General features: G+C 47.2%; 1 protein-coding gene across 1 annotated transcript in view; it reads left to right on the top strand.

Moving 5' to 3' along the window:
- Window positions 1-26,205, top strand: part of LOC141091130 (uncharacterized) — a 65,989-nt gene that overhangs the window by 19,221 nt on the left and 20,563 nt on the right. The window contains exons 4-5 of the mRNA XM_073576522.1: window positions 23,686-23,763; window positions 24,900-24,962. Of these exons, the coding sequence (XP_073432623.1) occupies window positions 23,686-23,763; window positions 24,900-24,962 (141 nt within the window). The remainder of the gene's footprint in view (window positions 1-23,685; window positions 23,764-24,899; window positions 24,963-26,205) is intronic.

The raw sequence follows: 26,205 nt of genomic DNA, 5'->3' as shown, positions 1-26,205 counted from the left end.
GAGGCTATATTTTTGTGCATCAGCTCTGTTGGTTATTAGGCTGCCTTATAAGGCTCCCTGATAGCTGCATTGCTGTTTGCACACTGCTGTGCAAACTGCTTTTTTAAAAGCAAAAATACTTTTCTTCCTCTTTTCTGCACAGTTACCAAGCGTTCATTTTTCCACACTTTTGTGTGCAGCAGTCCTGCTTATTAGGCTGCCTGCGTCCATACTTGGACTGAGAGCATCATTGTCAGCCTCCTAAAATCTCTGCGAAGCTTCCAATTCTCCCCAATACTATATACACCTTGTACTTTGTCATACACCAGCCAATTTCAGCCTGTTAAATTGAGGTGTAATCTATATTGGGCCTGAGATAATAGTTCAGCCTCCTAAAATCTCTAGGGAGATTCAAATTCTCCCCAATACTATATACACACCTTGTACTTTGTCATACACCAGCTAATTTCAGCCTGTTAAATGGAGGTGTAATCTATAGTGGGCCGGAGATAATAGTTCAGCCTCCTAAAATCTCTAGGGAGATTCAAATTCACCCCAATACTATATACGCCTTGTACATTGTCATACACCAGCCAATTTCAGCCTGTTAAAATGAGGTGTAATCTACACTGGGCCTGAGATAATAGTTCAGCCTCCTAAAATCTCTAGGGAGCTTCCAATTCTCCCCAATACTATATACACCTTGTACCTTGTTTTACAGTACCATATAGCTGGTGGTATTTTGGGTACATTTTTCCACAAATGAGGAAGTATGGTGGAAGAGGCCGTGGAAGTGGGCGGGGGTTGCCAGCTGGTACTTATGGTGGTGGGGGTGGTGGTGCATCTGCTGGCAGTGGCAAAAGCACAATAGCACCTAAGGCAGGAGGTGTTGAGCCTGCGTCATCGTCTGGCTCCACAAGGCATGAAGGCTCCCTTTTCTGGGAGTAGGTAAACCGCTTTTAAAGCCGGAGCTTCAGGAACAAGTTTTGGCTTACATTGCTGACAGAGCCTCCTGCTCTATCGCCTCCCCTTCTGAAGTTTCAAAAAATAAAAGCACTGAGTCGTCAGTGGAGGTTCCTAGTCAGGAACAACACCTTTCCTTGTGTCCTTCACCCCTACCAAAAGTGAAGGATGCGGCAGGCCACACTACAGATTACTCCATGGAGCTCTTTTCACATACCATGCTTGGGTTATCAAGTCAAATCGTGAATTCCCCAGTCCAAGATGAATCGGACATGGAGTGCACTGATGCTCAGCCACTGCTAGATTTTTCTGCTGGTAAATTCACTCAGAACACTACATTGTCCTCGCAGTGTACTGAGCAAGAATCTGACCCTGATGAAACTCAGTTGCCCCTTCCCGCATACTATACCACCATACACGGTGACACAGAGGAAGATGCACATGAAATTGAAGAGGAGGTGTTGGATGACCCAGTTGTTGAGCCAGATTGACATCCATTGGGGGAAGAGGGTGCCGCTGCCAATAGCTCAGAAGAGGAGGAGGAGGATCCGCAGCAGGCATCGACATCGCAACAGCTGTTATCTGGCAGGTCCGTAGCGGTCCAAAAACGGCTTACAAAAACCCAAAGAGTTGCAGGACAGCTTGGCCAGACGGTCAAATTAGCACAGCGTGCAAGGCCTCAAAATGTCTTCCATAGTAGGAAGAGTGCAGTGTGGCACTTTTTGAACAAAATCCTAATGATCAGGTAAAGGTTATCTGTAAGAAGTGCGCAAAGACATTTAGCCGAGGGAAAAATCTGAGAAATTTGAATACCAGTTGCATACTTAGACATTTAACCACCATGCACTTGCAAGCATGGACGGACTACCAAACCTCACGTACCACATGTGCACCTGCTCCGAATGAAGGTAGTCAGCAACGCTACATCGCTTCCCCCACTGTATAAGCCCACTGGTTAGCACACCACCAGCAGCAAATGTTGAGGTGTCGTCGCAAGGCCAAAGCAGTCAGGGAATCACAATGTTACTGCTACGAAAGACTGAATCTAGGCCATCAGCAAGACCACCAACACCATTGCCATCACCAACCCTCTCTCAGTCTGCCATGTCCACCGCTAGTTCCACCATATGCAGCTCTCAAGTCCAGCTCACCCTACCAGAGACTCTCAGTAGGACAAGAAAGTACTCATCCTCTCATCCGTGTACACTGGGTTTGAACGCCCACATTGCCAAACTAATCTCGTTAGAGATGATGCCCTACCGGTTGGTTGAAAGCAAAGCTTTCCGCGAGCTCATGGCCTACGCAGTACCACGCTATGACCTACCCAGTCGGCACTTCTTTTCTCGAAAAGCCATCCCAGCCCTCCACCTGCATGTGAAAGACCGCTTTGTCCATGCACTCAAGCAATCAGTGAGTGGAAAGTTGCACCTCACAACAGATGCATGGTCCAGTAGGCATTGCCAGGGCCGTTACGTGTCCATCACTGCACACTGGTTTAATGTGGTGGATGCAGGGTCCACAGGGGACAGCTGCGGTGGGACAGAACCCATGGTATAGGAAACAGTTGGCTGTAGGCGTTCAACCCTCCTTCTCCTCCTCCTCCAGAAGCGAAAGCTCATCCACAGAGCGCAGTCACACGAGCACTCCATCTGCAGCTGCCAGTGTTACACACGAGGTGTCCCACTATCGAACAGCTAGTGGTAAGCATCAGCAGGCTGTGTTGAAGATGATGTGTTTGGGCGACAACAGACACACCGCGGAGGTACTGTCCGACTGCTTGCAGCGACAAACTGAGTCATGGCTGGGCAGGCTACATCTTGAGGCAGGCAAGGTAGTTAGCGATAACGGCCGGAATTTTGTGGCAGCCATAGCCCTTTCAAAACTCAGCCACATACCTTGCTTGGCTCACACCTTGAACCTGGTGGTGCAGTGCTTCCTCAATAATTATCCAGAGTTAACAGCCCTGCTCCATAAGGTGTGAAGACTGTGCTCGCACATCCGCCGGTCGCCCGTACACTCAAGTCGTATGCAGAAGCTGCAGCGATTGCTCCACCTTCCCAAGCACCGCCTAATTATCAACGTTACAACAAGGTGGAACTCCACCCTGCACATGGTTAAGAGGCTGTGTGAACAGAGGCAGGCTGTAATGCATTTGTGGGAGGATACACGGGCAGGCAGTTTGAGGGCAGACATGGAGTTGTCTGGTGTGCAGTGGTCGAAGCTGAAAGACCTCTGTAAAGTCCTTCAGTGTTTTGAGGTATGCACCCGGCTGGTAAGCACAGACGATGCCATCATAAGCATGAGCATCCCACTTATGCGTCTGCTCATGCAAACTTTGACACACATTAAGAAGCAGGCATCTGCAGCCGAGGATGAAGAGGAGGAGGGAAGCCTTGATGACAGTCAGCCATTGTCTGGTCAGGGAACTATCCTGGATGAGGTGGAGGAAGAAGAGGAAGAGGAGGAGGATGATGGGGATGATTATTTAGGGGAGGAGGATGCTTTTCAGGGGGCAAGAGAAAATGTTGGCGTGGCAAGGTCAGGTACAGGGTTTGTGCGTGACTGGAGGGATGTTGATTTGCCAGAAAGTGCTCCTCCACCCAGCACTCACAATGCATCATTGACACCTGGAACATTGCCCCACATGTGTGATTATGCCTTGCAGATCCTAAAATGGGACCCCCGCATTGCCAAAATGATGAACGATGACGACTACTGGTTGGCCAGCATCCTGGATCCACGCTATAAAGGCAAATTCCAAAACATCATGCCACAGGAAAACCTAGAGCTAATATTGGCTAACAAACAAGTAACTCTGGTAAACCATTTGTTTGAGGCATTCCCAGCACACAGCGGCGGTGATGGTTCTCCCACGAGCCGTAAGGGGCAACATGGAAGAGGTGTTCGTGGTGCACACAGCTGAAGTGGTGTTGGACACAGGGGTTTCATGACCATGTTGTGGACTCATCTTTCAAGTACTGCTCACACGACTGGTAATACTGCATCAATTGAAAGTGACAGGAGACAGCAGTTGTCAACTATGTTTACAAACTGTCACGGTCACGTGTGTCTGGACGCAGCGAGCACCACAAGGCGAACCCATGACACGCGTGACTCTGGATACACCGCCTCCAGTAGAGCGAATTTAAATAATAAAACATGCAGCTGGATACACCGCCTCCAACTGGCGAATTTAGGTAATGCACGTTATATATACAGTAATCTGGAAACTCCGCCTCCAGTAAGGCGAATTTAAATAATAAAGGGGAAACCTGGGTAACAATAACAATGGTGGGCGCTGTGATAGGGAATAGGGATGTGGAAACCTCCTGCACTCCCCTGAGCAAGTGTCCCTGCACTCCTAACGTTCCCTATGCCAGTTCCGCACCAGGTGACGTACGCATACCTCAAACCCTGACTCACCCTGCACCTAAACCCTCACTAGGGAATTGGTTGGTGCGGAAACTAATCCCACCACTGCACTAAACACACATAAGGGAAAATGACAATATAGGGTTAACACCAATTAGCTTTGCTCTGTTGCGTACGCTCATAGCAACAGAGCCCACCACCTGCATGCATCTTCTCCTCCAACCGGATCCATCACCATAACCGGATCCATCACCATAGTTCAGCCTTGGAGCAGAGTCCACCACCAGTTGCAGCTGCCCAGTAAACAGACTCCCAAAGATGAGCCCAGCTTCTGCCAAAAAGTCAAGCATGCTCGAGTCCAACTTTTCTGCCAAGAAGTCAAGCATGCTTGAGTCCAGTTTTCAGCAACCAAGTCCAGCCTGCTGAGTGCAACTCTCACCATAGTCGCCACTCCACCAAGCCAGGCAAGCACTTTCTGCTGACACCATAAACTGCGACTCCACCACGCCATGCCAGCCCTTCTTGCAGACACCAACGTTGAACTCCACCAATCCATGCCAGCACTCCTTGCAGACTCCATAGCTGACTCATCCCCTCTGACTGGGCTGCCCAGAACTCTCATTCAGCTCCTTCATCACCCAGGCTCACTTGTCAATGAAGACCTATCACCAACAGTCATCAAACACACCTGAAACTCTTTTATAGAGCCTCACACCTGATTTGTAATACGTGCACATTAAAACAAAAGTGTAATACCACTACCCACCACCGGGGCAACTTAGAACAAACGACACCATGTGTAATAATTCTAATGGCCACTGGGGGCAATCAACCCACTTTGGCACTAAGCCAAAGGAAAAAAGTTCACTTTGTCCATTTACTTGTCAGATCCACCTTGGATCATGACACAAACTACTTCTCCTCCCATATCGATGTTCTCCCTCACAGGTCATTCCCCTTTGACTATTGGGCCTGTAAACTGGACACCTGGCCTGAATTGGCACAATATGCCTTACAGGAGCTCGCTTGCCCTGCTGCTAGTGTGCTATGCGAAAGAGTCTTCAGTGCTGCTGGATCAATCCTGACAGAAAAAAGGACCGGTCTGTCGATCCAAAATGTTGATGATCTAACCTTCATTAAAATGAACCATGCATGGGTTTCAAAGGATTTTGTCCCACCTTCCCCTGCTGACACGTAGGTTGCCAGAAAAATGGCTCGCTTTTGTTATCCTCTTCCTCGGACTTTTCCAATTCCTCCATTTTCAGCTGCTGAATGTTCAACATCAACATATGCCATTTTTTCAACCTCCCTAACTGGGTTGTCTCCCCCCCAGGGCCGGGGTCATCACCTGGCGCACGCACCCGTGCGAGTGCCGTTGCCCTGGACAGGTGGGTGGGCCCACTCTTGGGCGACGGCACTGGCATAGGGTTCCTCATAGTACAATCAAGTGTCTCTGACGGTGGGGGTGCGCATAGTACACACTGGTGTACTATGAGGGGCCCAGTGCCAGTACCGCCGCTCACGAGTGGGCCCCCCTGCTTGCTCAGGGCCCCAACACTTGCAATACTTACCTCTCCCTGCTCCACCGCTGTGTAGTCTGGGCTGTTAAATCCTTCACTGGGACTACCAATACAAATTTGGTGAACTGATAGATGATAATTAAGACGTAGCTATGCCCTGTCCTGCTGGGCTCTATCTTCAGATGATCAATGGCTTCCATTTCTTATGGACGTCGACTCACAATGAGATGCAGTGGTGGTTTATCATCAGCTTTCATGGTTTTCCTACTCACAGGCGTGTGACATTCCTGCCCACATTTTTAAATGTGTCCTCTCGAGCCAATCCAATAGAATCGCCTACGGCCTGTGGCTTTTGTCTTTTGCACTCCAAAGTTACCTGACAGATCACGATAGGCAGTGAGGACAATGTCTACCCATGAACCTAGCTATGCCGCCTGTTTATGAAAGAACCAGTTTTTGACTGCATTTAGCCCAGTTAATACTTTGGGCCTAGTAACTGTGTCTGCTACTCAGCAGAGGAGCCCACCCGTGAACCAAGCTGTGCCGCCTGTTTATGTAAGAACCATTTTTTAACTCCATTTAGCCCAGTGAATACTTTGGGCCTAGTACCTGTGTCTACTGCTCAGTAGAGGAGCCCACCTGTGAACCTAGCTATGCCGCCTGTTTATGTAAGCACTGTCTGCTACTCAGCAGAGTTGCCCACCCGGGCCGTGAACCCAGCTATGCCGCCTGTTTATGTAAGAACTGCATGCTACTCAGCAGAGGAGCCCAGCTGTTAAGCAAGCTACAGCACCTGTGGTTTGGACACTTAATTTTTTCTCATTCTTTCTGGAATGCCGGTTAGGCCTAATTCCGGAATTCCGGTTGACCTGCACTTACTGGGAAATCCTCGTTCACGGGGAAGAATTGGAATCCCAGATCCCCATCACTAACGGTGTTCATCGGGTTATCCGCACCTGTAAGCGACATACGCTGGTCCTTTCAGTGTAGCGCACATGCAGCCCCGGACATGTAAGGGCATGACAGACCTGTTATTGCTCGATCTCACGTGCCAGAGCCTTGCGTGTCCCTCTAGTAAGCTGGACGCAGACCGTGGGGGCAGGCCGGAGTCTCGTTCGTTAACGGAATTAAGCTGACAAATCGCTAGTGGGTCGCCCTCCCAGGGCTGTGGGGTACTCGGTACCAGGCCGGTGTCAGGGGGATGTGTCACAGCAGTGGTGACACGGTCCGTGGCCCTGGGCGCCCAAGTAATGGGGAAATGTATATGTAGTTAATGGAATAGTTTGTGATGCCACCTGAGGTGTTTGGCAAGCAAGATGTTAAGCCAACGCTGCGTGCAGATCCTCTGGGGCTGATGGTGTGTTGCAGCAAAGATGGTGTAGCTCCCCACAGGTGAAGCTGTAACCCTAGGGCAGTGAGGAATGCTGGTACCCAGATGTAGCGGTGCTGACGGTGTTAGCGCACAAATGAATGGAAGACACCAGGGCTTGCAGTTCCAAAGCTTTACTCACAGTCCGTGGTACACACTGTTGCTTGCCTCCGTGCCGTGTCCTCTGGGTCAGAGACTCAATCAACCTCCCGGGCAAGTCAGGGTTCTCCTCTCCAACACTCCGCCAACATGTACCTTTCCTGAACGACTCCTCTATTGCGCTTTAAGGTGTGAAGAGCTCCAGTACCGTGATACTCTGGAGTTCCTCCTGTCAGATGTTCCTAACAACTCTACTCGTATAGCAGACAGCTGTAGCCTCTCTCGGGGACTCCCTTCTCCGGAGTCCTGGCTCTCTATTCAGTTGCTGTTGTGCCCCAAGTCTTAGATGGGAGTAGTGCATTTACAGCCAACTACTCCACCGGTGTCTGATGCAGAACCATGAGTGTCCATACAACCTCGGGGACCGGGCCCCAGCCTTGCGCTGAGAACCTATAGGCAGGGTTCCTCTTCCAACCCACGTCTCCTCTCTGTTCTCCTACTCCTTCGTTCCGCACTGTTCTTTCTCTCTTTCACGGAAGCTTAGGTTGCAGTTCTACGTCTTTCTCCTTCTGTTCCTTTCCCGTGCCAGCTGGCTCAGATCACTGAGGCAGCTGCAGCACTCCTTCTTCTCTCCTTCTTCTAGGGATCTCCTTCCTCTCGGACCCATCCTCAGACTCTCCTGATTGACTGTGACTGTCCAGACTCCCCTCAGACTGACCAGTAATTCTAAACCTTCCCAACCTTTTATATGGATCTCAACTCCACTCACCTCCCAGCACATCCAGTGTTCCATGCAGGGAACCACCAGAGGTGCTCTGCTACTCTCCAAGCACTGAGCCACAATGTGGTTTTGCAGAACTACCCTGTCATGTGGGATGCGAGTGTTGGAGTGTGGAAAGGAGTTCCCACCTTACCTGGATGGTGGGGCACTACACCTTAGGAGAAGGTGCAGTACCTCTGTGGCAACTGAGCCTCAGGGGTGCCACATACCCCCCGTTAAACACAGCACATCCGCGGGCTGCAAGGTAAACAAAGTTGACAGCAAAGAAACATACAAAAAATTTTTAATGCAGGACAAACTTTTCTTATACTAAACTTCCTAGTATAGGAGGTACTTATTCTTGAACGTTACAAACAATTCTTATTTAACTATCTAAATTTCAAGTCAAAAAGTGCAATTTTTCATTCTAAGTGCCATTATCTGTGACTCAGTATCACTTCAGTATTATTCAGCTTTTCCTTCTCTAGTACACATTTTCTTTATTATTTTAATCTCTTCTAGATGCAAGACACTGACCGCAAGTACCTGGTCCTTCAACTGTCTACTTTCAATTCTTTATTCTTAATTCTGTATCAAAACATTCTCAATTCTCTGTAAAAGCCATTTCTCAGTTACTAATACTCTTATAAAACACCTTATCAACAATAAAACATTTCAAAGATTCTTGGAAGTGCTGGACACAGCTCCCAGCCGGGATTTCTTGCAGTGTCCCTTGAGGTAGACATCAACTTCAAAAAGTGTCCATGCAAAACATCATCTTCGCAAAGTGTCCTTATATAAAATCTTGACATCATCTTCGCAAAGTGTCTTTATGTAAAACCAAGAGAAAGCACCTAAAGAGGCGCAAACTATTTACAAAAGACTTTGTGATACACTCCAAGTTCATGATCACTGTAGTTCAAAATTGAGGAACGCTGCCACTGCAAAAATTAGGCAACAAAAGTGCTACCAGAAAAACATGATAACAACAAAAATAGAAACAGGCACAATGGTGCAAACAAACTCTCCTGGGTAACGAGATTTACTGTAAATTTTTCTAATTGTGGTCCCCTCCTGGGGTTCTGGAAGCCGAACTGGAACTGTCCTCATCCTGATTCTGGTTTCCTGCTAATGGGTCGTGAAGCTGTGGCAAATGGATCCCATGATGTATCTCAATGCCCATCAACTGTTCCTCCTCGATAGGTGGTTCCGCTGTTCTGGTACGAGGTCTAGCTCCTAGGGCTTCTGCAGCTTGTCGGCGCTGATAAGCAACTACCTGGGGACTTGGCAGTGAAGGGATCCCGAGGTCACCATCCCAAAACGATCCAGACCCCCCTCTTCCCTGAAGATGTCGGATCGGGCGTGCCGGCTCCAACCGTATCGCTAGCAGCAGGGACCTCCTCCACCTCCCCATCAACCCATTAGGAGGGCCGGGATATATACCTGGGAGTTCCCGGCGGTGCGGTCTCTGCTCCAGTGCAGGCGTGGTGGCAACGGGTGTTGCCTGGTGAAACACAGGGGACGGCGGTGGGGCCAACGGCAGCCCCGGTTCCGCGGGGGTCGCTGGCAGGACCTGCGCAGCCGCGTTAGGTCCAGGCAGGGGCTTCTCTTCCTCCGCTTCAGCTCCCTGGGCTGTGTACAACTCATCCGGTGGTAGCGGCAAAGCGGGGACAGAGTACGCTGCCGGTGACATGGCAGCGGCTCCAAGCTCCACAGGGTCTGCCAGGAAAAAGTCCGGTGCAGCAGCAGCGGGTACTGGTGTCGCGGGTACCACAGGTGTAGGTCCCTCCTGGGCGCGCTGCAGGTTCAATGTCCATAGCGCCACTCGCCTCAGTCGCAGGTGGCGCGTCAACTGGATAATCTCTGTGGGGTACTCAGTATCGGGCCGGTGTCAGGGGGATGTGTCACAGCAGCGGTGACCTGGTCCGTGGCCCTGGGCGCCCAAGTAATGGGGAAATATATATGTAGTTAATGGAATAGTTCATGATGCCACCTGTGGTGTTTGGCAAGCAAGATGTTAAGCCAACGCTGCGTGCAAATCCTCTGGAGCTGATGGTGTGTTGCAGCAAAGATAGTGTAGCTCCCCACAGGTGAAGCTGTAACCCCAGGGCAGTGTAATGGCAATAGATGAGGACAGGCGCAGGCGGTGTGAGGAATGCTGGTACCCAGATGTAGCGGTGCTGACGGTGTTAGCGCACAAATGAATGGAAGACACCAGGGCTTGCAGTTCCAAAGCTTTACTCACAGTCCGTGGTACACACTGGTGCCTGCCTCCGTGCCGTGTCCTCTGGGTCAGAGACTCAATCAACCTCCCGGGCAAGTCAGGGTTCTCCTCTCCAACACTCCGCCAACATGTACCTTTCCTGAACGACTCCTCTATTGCGCCTTAAGGTGTGAAGAGCTCCAGTACCGTGGTACTCTGGAGTTCCTCCTGTCAGATGTTCCTAACAACTCTACTCGTATAGCAGACAGCTGTAGCCTCTCTCGGGGACTCCCTTCTCCGGAGTCCTGGCTCTCTATTCAGTTGCTGTTGTGCCCCAAGTCTTAGATGGGAGTAGTGCATTTACAGCCAACTACTCCACCGGTGTCTGCTGCAGAACCATAAGTGTCCATACAACCTCGGGGAGCGGGCCCCAGCCTTGCGCTGAGAACCTATAGGCAGGGTTCCTCTTCCAACCCACGTCTCCTCTCTGTTCTCTTACTCCTTTATTCCGCACTGTTCTTTCTCTCTCTTATGGAAGCTTAGGTTGCAGTTCTACGTCTTTCTCCTTCTGTTCCTTTCCCGTGCCAGCTGGCTCAGATCACTGAGGCAGCTGCAGCACTCCTTCTTCTCTCCTTCTTCTAGGGATCTCCTTCCTCTCGGACCCATCCTCAGACTCTCCTGACTGACTGTCCAGACTCCCCTCAGACTGACCTGTAATTCTAAACCTTCCCAACCTTTTATATGGATCTCAATTCCACCCACCTCCCAGCACATCCAGTGTTCCATGCAGGGAACCAGCAGAGGTGCTCTGCTACTCTCCAAGCACTGAGCCACAATGTGGTTTTGCAGAACTACCCTGTCATGTGGGATGCGAGTGTTGGAGTGTGGAAAGGAGTTCCCACCTTACCTGGATGGTGGGGCACTACACCTTAGGAGAAGGTGCAGTACCTCTGTGGTGACTGAGCCTCAGGGGCGCCACACTAGCACAACTAAAAACGTCCATGCACCAACACCCTCAGAATCGACAAACTTGCAATCTGTCCATCTTTTCCGTGGCTGGCATGGTTGAGGTTGCCCGTGTGGAGTCCAATTAAGCCGCAAGCTCCACTCCTGGTGGTGCCCTTCTGGACATTCCTTTAAGGTTCAGCTTTGCAACCATACTGCCCCCGGAAACCAAACACTTTGCCTTCATGGACGCTGTTCAGAGGGTCGTGGGAATAACGCCGCCCGATCGGCAGTTGGCATAATTTATGGTGGGAAGTCCGACGGTATATGATCGTCTTCGATTTTAGAATTTTAGATTATTTTTTATTTTAGATTTTTAGTCCAGCCTTTCTTGACTTTATAAGGGCATGACATGCCTATATCTGTGTCTCCTCCTCCTTTTACTCCTCCACCTCTTTTCTATATGTAGTTGCCCTTTTCCATATGTTATTTTTGTCTTCTTAGCATTTGGTCTGCTTTGGGACACCTTTTAAGGTGTTTTGTAATTGTTTTCTATGTGTTTGTATGTGTTTGCCTGCCATTGTTTTCAATGGGGCTCGATGGTGTTTGTCGAACGTTCGCCGAACATTCGACGAACTTGCCTCCTGTTCGACGAACCGAACCAAAGTCGAACACTAGCGGGGTGGCTCAACACTACTCCTGATAAATAGACGTACATTTTTAATGTTTAAACTATGCTATATATACCTGGTATCTGGTGATACTGTACCCTTTCTGCCAGGAGGTCCTCCTCCACCCACTGCTCTAAGTGTATCATTGACACCTGGAACATTGGCCCACATGTATGATTATTTCTTGCGGATCTTCTTTTTATATTGTGGTGTGATCTATCCTAAGCTTGTGAGAGTCTGTGGGTTACTTCTGCAATTTATATGTAGATTTAAAAATTACCCCAACACTGTATACAGCTCTACGCTTGTGATACATTACCCATTTACTGCTTTTTATATTCTGGTCTAATCCAAACTGACCAAGTGAGAGTCTGTTTTTGACTGTGGAAATAAATACTGAGATTGACAATGACCCCTACACTGTGTACAGCTGTACGTGCCAGATCCATTACCGTTTTACGGCTTTTTATATTGTGTTGTAATCCATACTGAGCCTGAGAGCGTCTGTGTCTGTCTCCTGAAATATATACGGAGATTAAGAATGTTTAAACTATACTATATATACCTGGTATCTGATGATACTGTACCCTTTTTCTACTTTTTATATTCTTGTCTAATCCATACTGAGCCTGTGAGCGTCTCTGTGTGACTCATGAAATATATAGGGAGATTGACAATTATCCTTTGACAGTATAGAGCTGTACGCTTCTAATACAGTACCATATATCTGATGTCATTTTGGGTACATTTTCTCCAAAATTTGGAAGTATGGTGGAAGAGGACGCGTACTTGGGCGTGGGGGGGCCAGCTGGTACTGATGGTGGTGGTGCATTTGCTGGTAGTGGCAAAAGCACAATAGCAGCTAAGGCAGGATGTGTTGAGCCTGCATCATGGTCTGGCTTCGGAACGCCTGGAAGGCTAACTTTTCTGGGAGTAGGTTAACCACTTTTAAAGCCGGAGCATCAGGAACTGGTTTTGGCTTACATTGCCGAAACAGACTCCAGCAAATATGCCCTCCTCTTCTGAAGTTTCAAAAAATGCAAGCACTGAGTCTTCAAGTGTTGGCTCCTGGTCAGGAAGAACCCCTTTCCTTGTGTCCTTCACCCCCACCAAAAGTGAATGATGCAGCAGGCCACACTTTACATTAGTCCATGTAGCTCTTTCCCACATACCATGCCTGGGTTATCAAGTCAAATCGTGAATTTCCCACTCCAAGATGAATCTGACATGGAGTGTGGGTGGCAAGCCAGGGCAGTGGGGTTAATCGGTACCAGGCCGGTGTCTCAGAGGGATGTGTCACAGTGGTGGTGACCCGGTCCATGTGCTTGGGCGTCCATGCAAAGGGGTGAATAACGTTTATAGGTGAATGATACGTGATGCCACCTGTGGTTTCTGATCGGATTGACCAGCGCTGCAGTGTCGCTTCTCTGGGACAGATGTGGTGCAGCTAAGATGTAGAAGCCCTGCACAGGTAGGGCCATAGTCACAGGGCAGATGAAAGAGTTGGTAGATGGTGTGCAGTGCAGGATGTAGCAGAGCCGTGTGCCAGGCGCAGGAGAAAGATGACAGACACAGTCGTGCAGTTCCTTTACCTGTACTTGGTAAGTGCCGTACAGGACCCAGAGTACAGATGGAGAAGGAGTTGGTCAGCCTGTAAGCAAATTAGGAATTCTCTCTCTGCAGACAGGTAGTGTGGCCTCCGTTCTAGTGCTTATCTGAGGTACTCGCAGTGCTGAGTTCAATGAAGTTCCCCTTGTTGACTCTCTTTTGAAACTTTCTCGTATGGCAGGCAGCCGTAGCCTTTTCCTTCCGGCTCACACAAGTCGCTGCTGGGGCCTCCGAGCCTTAGTTGGGAACAGAGCATTTACAGCTGCTACTTCCTCCGGTTTCTGCTGCAGGACCGTCAGTGTCCCTACCAACTCGGAGACCGGAATCCGGACCATGTGCTCCAGCTAGGAGTGAGCCTTAACTCTGCTCATCCTCCAGCTCCCCTTCTCACATCCACACACTTCACCTTCCCTTCACAGACTGCCCTAACTTCCCTCCTCTTGACCACAGAGAGCAGCTCCTCAGCAGTCAGGTTCAGAGCTCTCCCTGCTGGCCTGGAGTTGGAACTGTGTTGTGTGTTGGTTTAACTGCTACGATCCTTCGTTGCTCCCAAGCATGACATCACACTCCCTAGGAGGAAGGTAATGCCACTGTGGCGACTGTACTCCTGGGGGCGCCACAAGTGCACTGTTGCCCAGCCACTGCTAGATGATTCTGCTGGTACATTGATACAGACCACTACATTCCCCTCGCACTCTACACAGCCAGAATCTGACCCTGATGAAACTCAGGTTCCCCTTCCCGCATACTATACCACCTTACACAGAGACAAAGAGGAAGGTGCAGATGAAAGTGCAGGTTCCTTGAGCAGGTGGGGGGGGCATACTCATGGGCGTCGGCACTGGCACAGGGCCCCTCCTAGTATGCAAAAGTGTCTCTGCCGGTGGGAGGGCCCACGGGAGGGCCCACCCGCTGTCAGACACACCACCGTACTATGAGGGGCCCTGTGCCAGTGCCGTCGCCAACGAGTGGGCACCCCCTGCTTGCTCAGGATCACAGCACTTGCAAAGTTGAAATACTTACCTCTCCCTGCTCCACCGCCGTGATGTCTTCCACGTTTCCTGACAGTGACATTCTGGTCAGAGAGCGCGATGACATCACGTCTGAACAACTTCTGCCTAAAAAGTCCAAGTGCAGAGAGATGGAAGATGGGGACGACGAGGAGTCCAGACTAGTACAGGGATTCCCTAGCGAGGAGACTTATTTAATTGTTTTAAAGGTTGGGAGCAATTTTTGGGGAGCACTATACTCTGGAGAATGATATATGGGGCCCACCATACACTGGAGCATTCCAAAGGTGGTGTCACGATACTAGTGGAGACAACTGGACACCAGTGGCTAGGTCAAAGAGACTGCAGACACAATGGGTTGCGCAAGCAATATTGTATTAGTAATCTGATAGCATATATAGTGGGGAAAAAAAGTATTTAGTCAGTCAGCAATAGTGCAAGTTCCACCACTTAAAAAGATGAGAGGCGTCTGTAATTTACATCATAGGTAGACCTCAACTATGGGAGACAAACAGAGAAAAAAAAATCCAGAAAATCACATTGTCTGTTTTTTTTTCATTTTATTTGCATATTATGGTGGAAAATAAGTATTTGGTCAGAAACAAGCAATCAAGATTTCTGGCTCTCACAGACCTGTAACTTCTTCTTTAAGAGTCTCCTCTTTCCTCCACTCATTACCTGTAGTAATGGCACCTGTTTAAACTTGTTATCAGTATAAAAAGACACCTGTGCACACCCTCAAACAGTCTGACTCCAAACTCCACTATGGTGAAGACCAAAGAGCTGTCCAGAAACAAAATTGTAGCCCTGCACCAGGCTGGGAAGACTGAATCTGCAATAGCCAACCAGCTTGGAGTGAAGAAATCAACTGTGGGAGCAATAATTAGAAAATGGAAGACATACAAGACCACTGATAATGTCCCTCGATCTGGTGCTCCACGCAAAATCCCACCCCGTGGGGTCAGAATGATCACAAGAACGGTGAGCAAAAATCCCAGAACCACGCGGGGGGACCTAGTGAATGAACTGCAAAGAGCTGGGACCAATGTAACAAGGCCTACCATAAGTAACACACTACGCCACCATGGACTCAGATCCTGCAGTGCCAGACGTGTCCCACTGCTTAAGCCTGTACATGTCCGGGCCCGTCTGAAGTTTGCTAGAGAGCATTTGGATGATCCAGAGGAGTTTTGGGAGAATGTCCTATGGTCTGATGAAACCAAACTGGAACTGTTTGGTAGAAACACAACTTGTCGTGTTTGGAGGAAAAAGAATACGGAGTTGCATCCATCAAACACCATACCTACTGTAAAGCATGGTGGTGGAAACATCATGCTTTGGGGCTGTTTCTCTGCAAAGGGGCCAGGACGACTAATCCGGGTACATGAAAGAATGAATGGGGCCATGTATCGTGAGATTTTGAGTGCAAACCTCCTTCCATCAGCAAGGGCATTGAAGATGAAACGTGGCTGGGTCTTTCAACATGACAATGATCCAAAGCACACCGCCAGGGCAGCGAAGGAGTGGCTTCGTAAGAAGCATTTCAAGGTCCTGGAGTGGCCTAGCCAGTCTCCAGATCTCAACCCTATAGAAAACCTTTGGAGGGAGTTGAAAGTCCGTGTTGCCAAGCGAAAAGCCAAAAACATCACTGCTCTAGAGGAGATCTGCATGGAGGAATGGGCCAACATACCAACAACAGTGTGTGGCAACCTTGTGAAGACTTACAGAAAACGTTTGACCTCTGTCATTGCCAACAAAGGATATATCACAAAGTATTGAGATGAAATTTTGTTTCTGACCAAATACTTATTTTCCACCATAATATGCAAATAAAATGAAAAAAAAACAGACAATGTGATTTTCTGGATTTTTTTTTCTCAGTTTGTCTCCCATAGTTGAGGTCTACCTATGATGTAAATTACAGACGCCTCTCATCTTTTTAAGTGGTGGAACTTGCACTATTGCTGACTGACTAAATACTTTTTTTCCCCACTGTAAGTCCAGATAAATGTTCAGTCAATCTGATAAACGGTTATAGCAGAGTTGATACTCTGCGATACAGCATTCAAAGTCACTGAGCAATGCGGGCACAAGACACAGACTCTTGCAGAGCGGAGGAACACACTAGCTGGCTGGAGTTCTTACTTCACCGCAGGTGTAGTCAGGCAGAGGTTTCTGAAGTCAGGTGTTCAGCAATCACTCGATCAGCAGGCAGGGATCCAGACGTGCAGGTTGACGGAGGACTCCGCCGTTAAGAGAGGACCAACAGGGATAGTAAGTCCAGGCTTGGGACTGCAGAGGCACAAAGTCCAAAACATAATACTCAAGCAATGAAACAGAACAGGTGCTGGCTTTATGTACAGCTTTGGCAGGAAGCAAGATGGCCGACTTGTGAAACATCAAGATCCATGTTAACTAAGGGAAAGTCTAAGGGCAAGAAAAAACAGATTCTAGGACTAGATACTGACATTACTCCCACCTCAAGGACGGCCTCCGGACGACCCTAAACCAGGCTTGCCAGGGTACCTTTGATGGAACTGCTCAATCAGTCGGGAGGCGTTAATATTATCCACGGGTTCCCAGGAATTCTCCTCTGAGGAATAGCCTTGCCATTTAATCAAATACTGCAGTCGATTTCTGTAGATTCTTGAATCCAGAATCCTCTCAACGATGAACTGCTCTTGACCATCCACAAGAACGGGATCAGGAGGAGGAGATGAACATCCTGGAAAAGGATTTGGTACTACAGTCTTTAGTAGAGAAGTATGAAAGACAGGATGTATCTTCAGTGTTCTTGGGAGTTTTAAGCGACATGCAACAGCACCTACCAGGCCACTGATCCTATAAGGACCGATGTACTTCTGTCCCAACTTAGGGGAAGGGATCTTCATCTTTAAATTTTTTGTAGATAACCAGACTAAATCTCCTACCTTAAATGTTGGTGTTGGTTTGCGAAATCTGTCAGCTGCATTCTTGTACCTCTCTTGTGTGGAACCCAAAGTCTCTTTCAGAAGTTCAAGGTTCTGTTGAAGTGAAGAGATCCTGTCGGCAACTGCTGGTAAAGATGTATCTACCGGTAATCTGGGAAGAATGCTAGGGTGATATCCCAGGTTAGCGTAGAATGGAGACTGTTTGGTGGAGGCACTCTGGGAGTTGTTATAAGAGAATTCGGCCAAGGGGAGTAGCCTGACCCAATCATCTTGCAAATGGCAAACGTAGCAGCGAAGGTATTGCTCTAGTGTTTGGTTGGTACGTTCTGTCTGCCCGTTGGACTGTGGGTGGAAAGCAGAAGATAAGTTAACTTCTATGCCTAATGCTGAACAAAAGCTTCGCCAAAACTTTGAAGTAAATTGAACTCCACGGTCAGAAACAACTTCATCCGGAACCCCGTGTGGGCGAAAGATGTTCTGGATAATTAGGTCAGCAGTGTCCTTCGCAGAGGGTAAATCGGAACAAGGGATGAAATGGGCCGCCTTGGTCAGGCGATCGACCACCACCAAAATTGTACTCTTTCCCTCAGAAAGGGGCAGTTCTACAATAAAGTCCATAGAAATGGATCCCCACGGGTGAGACGGCACTGGCAAAGGCTGTAACAGACCAGTAGGGGAGGCACATGGAACCTTGAATTTGGCACATACCTCACAAGATGAAACGTACTTCTGGACATCCTTCCGAAAACCTGGCCACCAGAAGAAGCGAGATAAGAATTCTTGAGTCTTCTGAATTCCTCTGTGCCCTGCAACCTTGGAATCATGAACCAATCTCAACACTCTTAACCTCACGGCTTCAGGAATGTAGAGGCGCCGTTCCCGGGTCCAAACTCCATTCCTAAAAAGAAGGCTTACCTCATCAGATGGCTGAGACAGGAAAAGATCAGAGTTGTAAGCTTCTTTGATGACCTGCAGCAAATCTTGATTCTGAATGACTCCTACAAAATTGCAATCAGAAAGTATGGTCTTAGGTGGAGCATCTGGAACAGCGTCAGTGGAGAACATCCGGGATAGAGCATCTGCTTTTCCATTGCGAGAACCTGGTCTATAAGAGATTGTAAAATTGAATTGATTAAGGAAAAGACTCCAGCGGGCCTGCCGTGGGGTCAGGCATCTTGCTGACCTGATGAACTCAAGGTTGCGGTGATCCGTGAGGACCACGATCGGCTGTGAGGCTCCTTGCAAAAGATGTCTCCACTCCTTGAAGGCGGCGATGATAGCCAGTAATTCTTTATTTCCTACATCGTAGTTCTTTTCGGCAGGAGACAGTCGCTTTGAAAGAAAAGCACAAGGATGAAGTAAATTCTTCTCACCTGTTCTTTGGTACAGTATAGCCCCGGTGGCACAGTTTGAGGCATCCACTTCAATAATGAAGGCGAGTTCCAGGTAAGGGTGGATCAGTACTGGTGCTGACATGAACTCGGTCTTGAGCCGAGAGAATGCTTCTTGGGCATGAAGGGACCAAATAAATGCTGTCTTCTTCTGTGTCAACCGGGTGATGGGCGAGACGATGTCAGAGAAGTTCTTGATGAAACGTCTGTAGAAGTTAGCAAACCCGATGAAACGTTGGACCTCTTTGACGTTCTTGGGGATTGGCCACTCCTGAATCGCCTTGATCTTGCTGTTATCCATACTCAGACCCTGTGGAGAAATTACATAACCTAAGAATTGGATCTCCGACTTGTGAAATTCGCATTTTCCCAGCTTGATGTACAGCTGGTGTTCCCTCAACCGCTGCAAGACAGTCTTGACATGTTGCTGATGTTCCTCCATGGAGCTAGAAAAAATCAGAATGTCATCCAAATAGATTACGACAAAAATATCAAGAATGTCTCTGAAAATATCATTTACGAGATGTTGAAACGTTGCTGGGGCATTGCAAAGTCCAAATGGCATGACCAAATACTCAAAGTGTCCATATCGAGACCTAAATGCTGTTTTCCATTCGTCTCCAGGTCTTATACGGACTAGATTGTATGCCCCGCGTAGGTCCAATTTTGAAAAGACCTTGGCCTGACGAACTCTCTCAAGAAGCTCCGGAAATAATGGCAGAGGGTAGCGGTTCTTGATGGTTACCTTGTTAATTTCCCGGTAATCAACACAGGGTCTGAGGGATCCATCCTTCTTTTTAACTAAAAAGATGGGTGCACCGGCTGGAGAGGATGAGGGGCGTATAAACCCCTTAGACAGGTTCTCGTCGATATATTCTTTGAGAGTCTTGAGCTCAGGACCGGACAATGGATAAATATTACCAAAAGGAATGGTAGCAGCAGGCAGAAGCTCGATTGGGCAGTCATAAGAGCGGTGTGGTGGTAATTTATCTGCATTCTTTTTATCGCACACATCTGAAAATTCTTTATAAACTGCCGGTAACTCTAGGTCCGATGATGAGTTGGCCGGAGATGGATCAGTCGATTTCTCAGAAGTTACCTCTTTAGCTGGGAAGCGCAATCTCTTAGTCTCCCAGTCAATGATGGGATTTTGAGCCTGCAGCCAGGGTAAACCCAAGATAATAGGGAAATGTGGAGAGGAAATCAGAAGGAAGGGCAATTTCTCCTGGTGATCATCTCCCATGAGGACCTTCAGTGGTTCAGTCTGCTGGTCTACGGGCCCCGAGGTCAAAAGGGACCCATCCACAGTCTCCATCAGAATTGAAGACACTCTTCTTTGTGATCGGATTCCATATTCCTTAGCAAAAGAAGTGTCCATGAAGTTACCGCTAGCCCCAGAGTCTATCATGGCGGAACTGTTCACCCAACGGGAGTCAATCCAGATCTTGATAGGAAGGTAACAATGTGAATCTTTTTTCTTATTGCAAGGGTATGAAACTGCAGAAGATAGAATAACAGCATTAATGGGTAGTATCGTTTCGGATGTAACAGAGTTCATATCTGAAAAGTCATAATCAGGAGCGGTTGCTGCAATTTCGGGTGGCCCTGATTCGGAAGTCATGGAGTATGATTCGGAGAAGTCGCGTTCTACCACAGCTGCGGTTGTTCAGCGAGAACGATTGGGGCAGTTGATAACAAAATGTCCTGACTTCCCACAGTAAAAACATAAATTCTCCTTGAAGCGAAATTCCTTCCGTTCGTCACTTACTCGACTTCGTAGGGAATTTACCTGCATCGGCTCAGGTGTGGACTCCTGGGGACTTGGGTCCGGACTCTACTTAGGAAGGAAAGGAAGAAGCGATTTATTGCTGCGGTTCATCTCAGACCACCTTTCTAGTTTTCGTTCGGAGATGCGAGCGTCTAGGCGAATACAGTGATTGATGAAATCACCTAGAGCAGTGGGAGCCTCCGCACGTGCAAGCTCGTCCTTGATAGAACTGGACAACCCCTTCTTAAATATTGAGTACTTCGCTGCACTATTCCAGGTGGTGTCCTGAGCCCACCTTCTAAAATCCATAGCATACTCAGTCACTGGGCGTTTACCTTGATGCAAATTCAGCAGGGCCGTCTCAGCTGTAAGGCCACGGTTCGGATCGTCAAACATCTGCCCCATGGCGGCGATAAACATATTGAAGTCATTCAGACATGCATCCTGTGATTCTATCAGAGGGTTTGCCCAGGCAAGGGCCTTATTTGTCAGCAACATGATGATAGTCAATACTTTGGATCGGTCTGTAGGAAACTGTGTGACATGTGCAGCAAAGTATAAACGACACTGGTTCAGAAACCCACGGTACTTGTCTCGGTCACCACCAAACCTAAATGGCGGTAGTTTGGGGATGGTAGGAACAGAAGCCTGAGATTGTGCCTCCAGAGCCGCAACTCGGCCACGCAATTCCTGAAGGGTCTGACTGAGCACTTGTATGTCATATTTAGTCTGCCCCTCTAGGCCTTCTATTCTGCTCTTCCATGTCTGCACTTCAGCGTGTACAGTGGCAGTGATATTATTTAGCTTCTTAACACGCACTTCTAAAGTCTCTGACCCAGTGGCATCCATTTTTTTAAGGCTTGAGTATCCTGTCACGATACTAGTGGAGACAACTGGACACCAGTGGCTAGGTCAAAGAGACTGCAGACACAATGGGTTGCGCAAGCAATATTGTATTAGTAATCTGATAGCATATATGTCCAGATAAATGTTCAGTCAATCTGATAAATGGTTATAGCAGAGTTGATACTCTGCAATACAGCATTCAAAGTCACTGAGCAATGCGGGCACAAGACACAGACTCTTGCAGAGCGGAGGAACACACTAGCTGGCTGGAGTTCTTACTTCACCGCAGGTGTAGTCAGGCAGAGGTTTCTGAAGTCAGGTGTTCAGCAATCACTCGATCAGCAGGCAGGGATCCAGACGTGCAGGTTGACGGAGGACTCCGCCGTTAAGAGAGGACCAACAGGGATAGTAAGTCCAGGCTTGGGACTGCAGAGGCACAAAGTCCAAAACATAATACTCAAGCAATGAAACAGAACAGGTGCTGGCTTTATATACAGCTTTGGCAGGAAGCAAGATGGCCGACTTGTGAAACATCAAGATCCATGTTAACTAAGGGCAAGTCTAAGGGCAAGAAAAAACAGATTCTAGGACTAGATACTGACAGGTGGACATCAGACACTGGAGCAGCATTTACAGGGCCCATTATACACTGGAGCATTAGAAATGGGGCCCATTATATATGGAGCATTATTTAGGCCCATAAGACAGTGGAGCTTCATCCATGGGGACCAACATATACTGTAGCATTATGTGGAGCTCATCATATACTGTATGGAACATAATATGGGACCAATGATTCTGTATGGAGAAATATATGGGCCTCATCACTCTGTATAGCGCACTATGCGGTGGCCATAATACTGTATGGAGTAATATACTGTCCGTTTTTGGAGCTATTGGAGAATTTAAAATGGATATCAGTCATGTGATGAAAGAAGTGAAGTATTTTTCATTGTACTATACCGCTATTTCTCTGCCATATCAGAGGGCATGTGGCATGTGTTAAAGGAGCCCATTGACACTCTTTGGCCCTGGGCCCACGAAAATCTGGAGCCAGCACTACCCCCAGCAACTTTAGCCAAATAACCCCCATTTTTCAATGCCTAACTATTATTATAAAGTAAATTAAGGTTGACAAGCTTAAGTAATAAGAATTGATGTTTTTGGCATTAAAATGGGCACTGTAGGTGTGTCTCCTGTCCTCCACTCACTGCCGACTTTTCTTCCCCATTGACTTGTATTGGGTTTCGTGATTCAGTTGGCCTTAGACTTTTCACGATAATCGACCAATTTCGTTCAACCTGACTTTTGCGAAAGTCGGGTTTCATGAAACCCGACTCGACCCGAAAAAAGGCAAAGTCGCTCATCTCTAGCACTCGCCATTGCTTCTTAAAAAAGGTTTATGTCCTTTATTCCATGTGGCGGCACAATCCTTTAACATGCAGGGGGAGTGGGGAAGTGAAAGAGGACAACAGCTGTTTCGAGCCTATTCCAGCACTTCTGCGGTTCCAAAAAAAAGTGATGGGCAGTGATGTAGATGGACGGGATTGAACTGTATCAGCATTATGTTGATGATGACACGTTTCAATGCAGTGGTTGCCTAAGATCCGGGGTTCCGGGTAAGAAGTTCAGAGGCAGAGCCCCGGATCCCCGACACTTGTGATGCCCCTACTTATGACTGAATCTCCAGAGAATTATTCCAATAATACAGTTTACATTTTCTTGTCTGTGACAAACTTATCAGAATGGCATACAGTTTTATAGAAATATAGAGCTTCTTACTGGGTCCAGGCCATTGGTATTAGGGAAATGCTATTTGTTGTCATACTACAGTTTTTCTGCCACTTTTACTTTGTTGCTAAACACATCTTTCTGGACCATTGTTGTATTCATAAAGCTGAAAAGCCTCTCAATCAATCCTAGTTCAGCATGGAAAAAATAATTCCTATACAGGACATGATCGCCTTTTCTGTGACACTAAGGCGTGGCATAGGTTAATAATTGCTGCACAGAAAAGTTGACTTTTCCTCCTTTCATTTATAAAACATTCCTATCATTCCACAAGGTTTCAAAGGTTAAGGAGAGGCAGATGTGAAATAGTACTTATTAAAGAAACATCATCCATTTTCATTTTAGAACTGAATACAATTCGATTATTGACCATAATGACATATGGGGCCAAGTTACTCCTCGTAGGTGAACATGTTGTTGGTATTTCTTATGTTGTGTAACATCTGCTGTTATTTTCTAGTCACCTTGGAGGATGAAATTTTAAACTCTTCCATTACAGAAAATAAGAAACAAGGAGTTAAACCAGCCATTAAATCTGGTAAGACTGCCATTATAAGCACCCAAAAAAATCTTTAGGAAAGTCACAGATTAAACACGTGTTGGGTTACAAAAATAACTGTGAAAAATTAGTTCAAATTCCATTGTGAAATTAGTATGTAGGAAATATACTTAGTTCTTACACCCACAGCCAACCTTAGGGCTTTCATTACTGAAGAAGATGGAGTACCACTAGCACTAAAAGGAATTTCACTGGCCCCTATGACTAAGATCATGTGGTGTATCTATAACACACCTTCTACTACTTGGATATTGATGATAACTTATCTTTGGGATGGGTCACCAATACCAGATGGGTGGAGTGCGGTAGGAGCTGAGCTTCAGAACCTGACGGCGGCAACTCTACTGTGTATGGAATGGATTTATTCTGGCTCCATAAACTGGTTACCTAAAGTCACCAATGGAGCTGCAAACAGCTGATTAGTGAAGGTCCTCGGGGTCAGATCCCCACTGATCTTATATTGAAGGCATTAATATAGGTGATCAATATCTACATAGTGGAGAAACCCTTCATAGGGAGCATCACAGGAGAGACATACACACAGGGACATCCAACCGAAGGATGGTTCGCTGGGCTGCTTACATGTCTCACATACTTAGGCCTCTCGCACTTTGCCCCACGTACAAGTCTTTGTACATGGATAGCCGAGTGCCTACACTTCCATTTTCACACAATAATTAGGGAATTTGCTTAGACTGGCCAAAACAGAAGCACACTCAGATGTACCACAGATTTATTTATGAAGCACACATCTGTAAATATAATTAACAAATCCTGGGATAAAAAGTGCTATAAAATAAGATTTATGCCAGATATGAACAGGTCTACATTTATGCTATATTCCATTAATTGAAAAACAAACAATACCTCGTTAAATCATTAATTTTATTAGATATGCAAGATTACTGCTATACCTTACACCGATTTCTAATTTATACTATGAGGAAATCTATTAGAAAGTGGGGTGCCCCTTCTCTCCCGCTGAACCCCGACAGCTTCTTCTGTCCCTTTTTATATGAACATGATTTTCAAGACAAGAGAAACTTGTGTGACCAGCCTGACAGTGAATATACACGTATTGTCTCCTGTATATCAGTGTTTTTACTCTTTATAAGGAAGGAAAAGCTCTTACGAGAACAAGGAAGAAATCAAGCGAAAGAAAAGTAATCACAGCTCTGGTGAGTAATCACAAAGTAAATAGCCTGGGGTTATTGCCTGCACACCCACAGAGGACAGAATAAGATGTAAAGAACAGCTAGATTAAAAAACACTTTCTCCTCTTGTCAATTGACTATAGTGAGTGCTCGCGAGCCGACCATGGTGAAAGCAGGGTCTCTGTCAACACAGTAAATTTGTTTTATGGAAGCGGAACAAAATAGAAGTCAAAGGACAAAAAAATACTAGGTAATTACAGTCTTCGTCTTCAGAAAGTATTGGAAACAAGGAAGATTAGGAGACAGGTTTATGATCAATTTCCTTACATAGACTATGGGGCCAAAAATATATGACCATGGCCAACTGACCAATATACTTGGCGGCTTTGTTGGACATCTCATTCCAAAACCATAGTGCTGTCACTGCGATGTAATGGCTATAAGGGTATGTGCACACGCTGCAGATTCACCCGCGGATTTGTATCTGCGGATCCGCAGGTAAAACCGCAGTTAAAATGACCTGCGGATTGGCCTGCGGTTTTACCTGTGGATTGGCCAGCAGTTTTCCCCTGCGGTTTGACACCTGGACAATGGAATAGGTTGCAAACCGCAGCAGAATCTGGAGAAAGAATTGACATGTCAATTCTTTCTGCGGATTTAAAACCGCAGCTTTTCCGCAGTTGAAAATCCGCAGCATGTGCACTGCGGATTGTAAATCCTCTAGACTTCCATTGAACTGTACACTGTCTGCGGAACTGCTGCGGATCCGCAAAGGCCAAATCCACAGCGGATCCGCAGCGTATGCACATAGCCTTAGAGTGTTCATTTGTCCTGGAGGAATTTCTACAACATCTTGGACTGTGAGGATGACTGAAAAGGTCTAGTTCTCAATTGGCAGTCTAATTCGTCACAAAGGTGTTTCACTGGGTTAAAGTCAGTGCTTTTGTACAGGCTAATGGAGTTGCTCCAGATAAATCCCCAAATCTTGTTTACATGGACTTCACTTTGTACAAAGGGACAAAGTCATAGTAAAACAGAGAAAGACCTTCCTCAAGCTCTGGCTTGAAAGTTTGAAGCTTACAATTGCCAAAAATGTCTTTGTATGCCATAGTATTAACATTATCATTCATTGGAAATAAACGATTACCAATCAGGGGTTGTTTAAATGCCTGTTTACACAGGCAGACCAAAGGAAGCAATGTGCACTGAGCAATCTAGACTAGATTGTTCACTGTGCATAGGCTGCCGTAGTTCTCAGCGTTTAGCT

Source organism: Dendrobates tinctorius, unplaced genomic scaffold (genome assembly GCF_039654945.1).
Source record: "Dendrobates tinctorius isolate UK_male_01 unplaced genomic scaffold, ASM3965494v1 ptg000049l, whole genome shotgun sequence".
NCBI classification, from domain to species: Eukaryota; Metazoa; Chordata; class Amphibia; order Anura; family Dendrobatidae; genus Dendrobates; species Dendrobates tinctorius.
The sequence above is the reverse complement of the archived record's forward strand: the minus strand, read 5'-3'. Positions and strand labels throughout refer to the sequence as shown.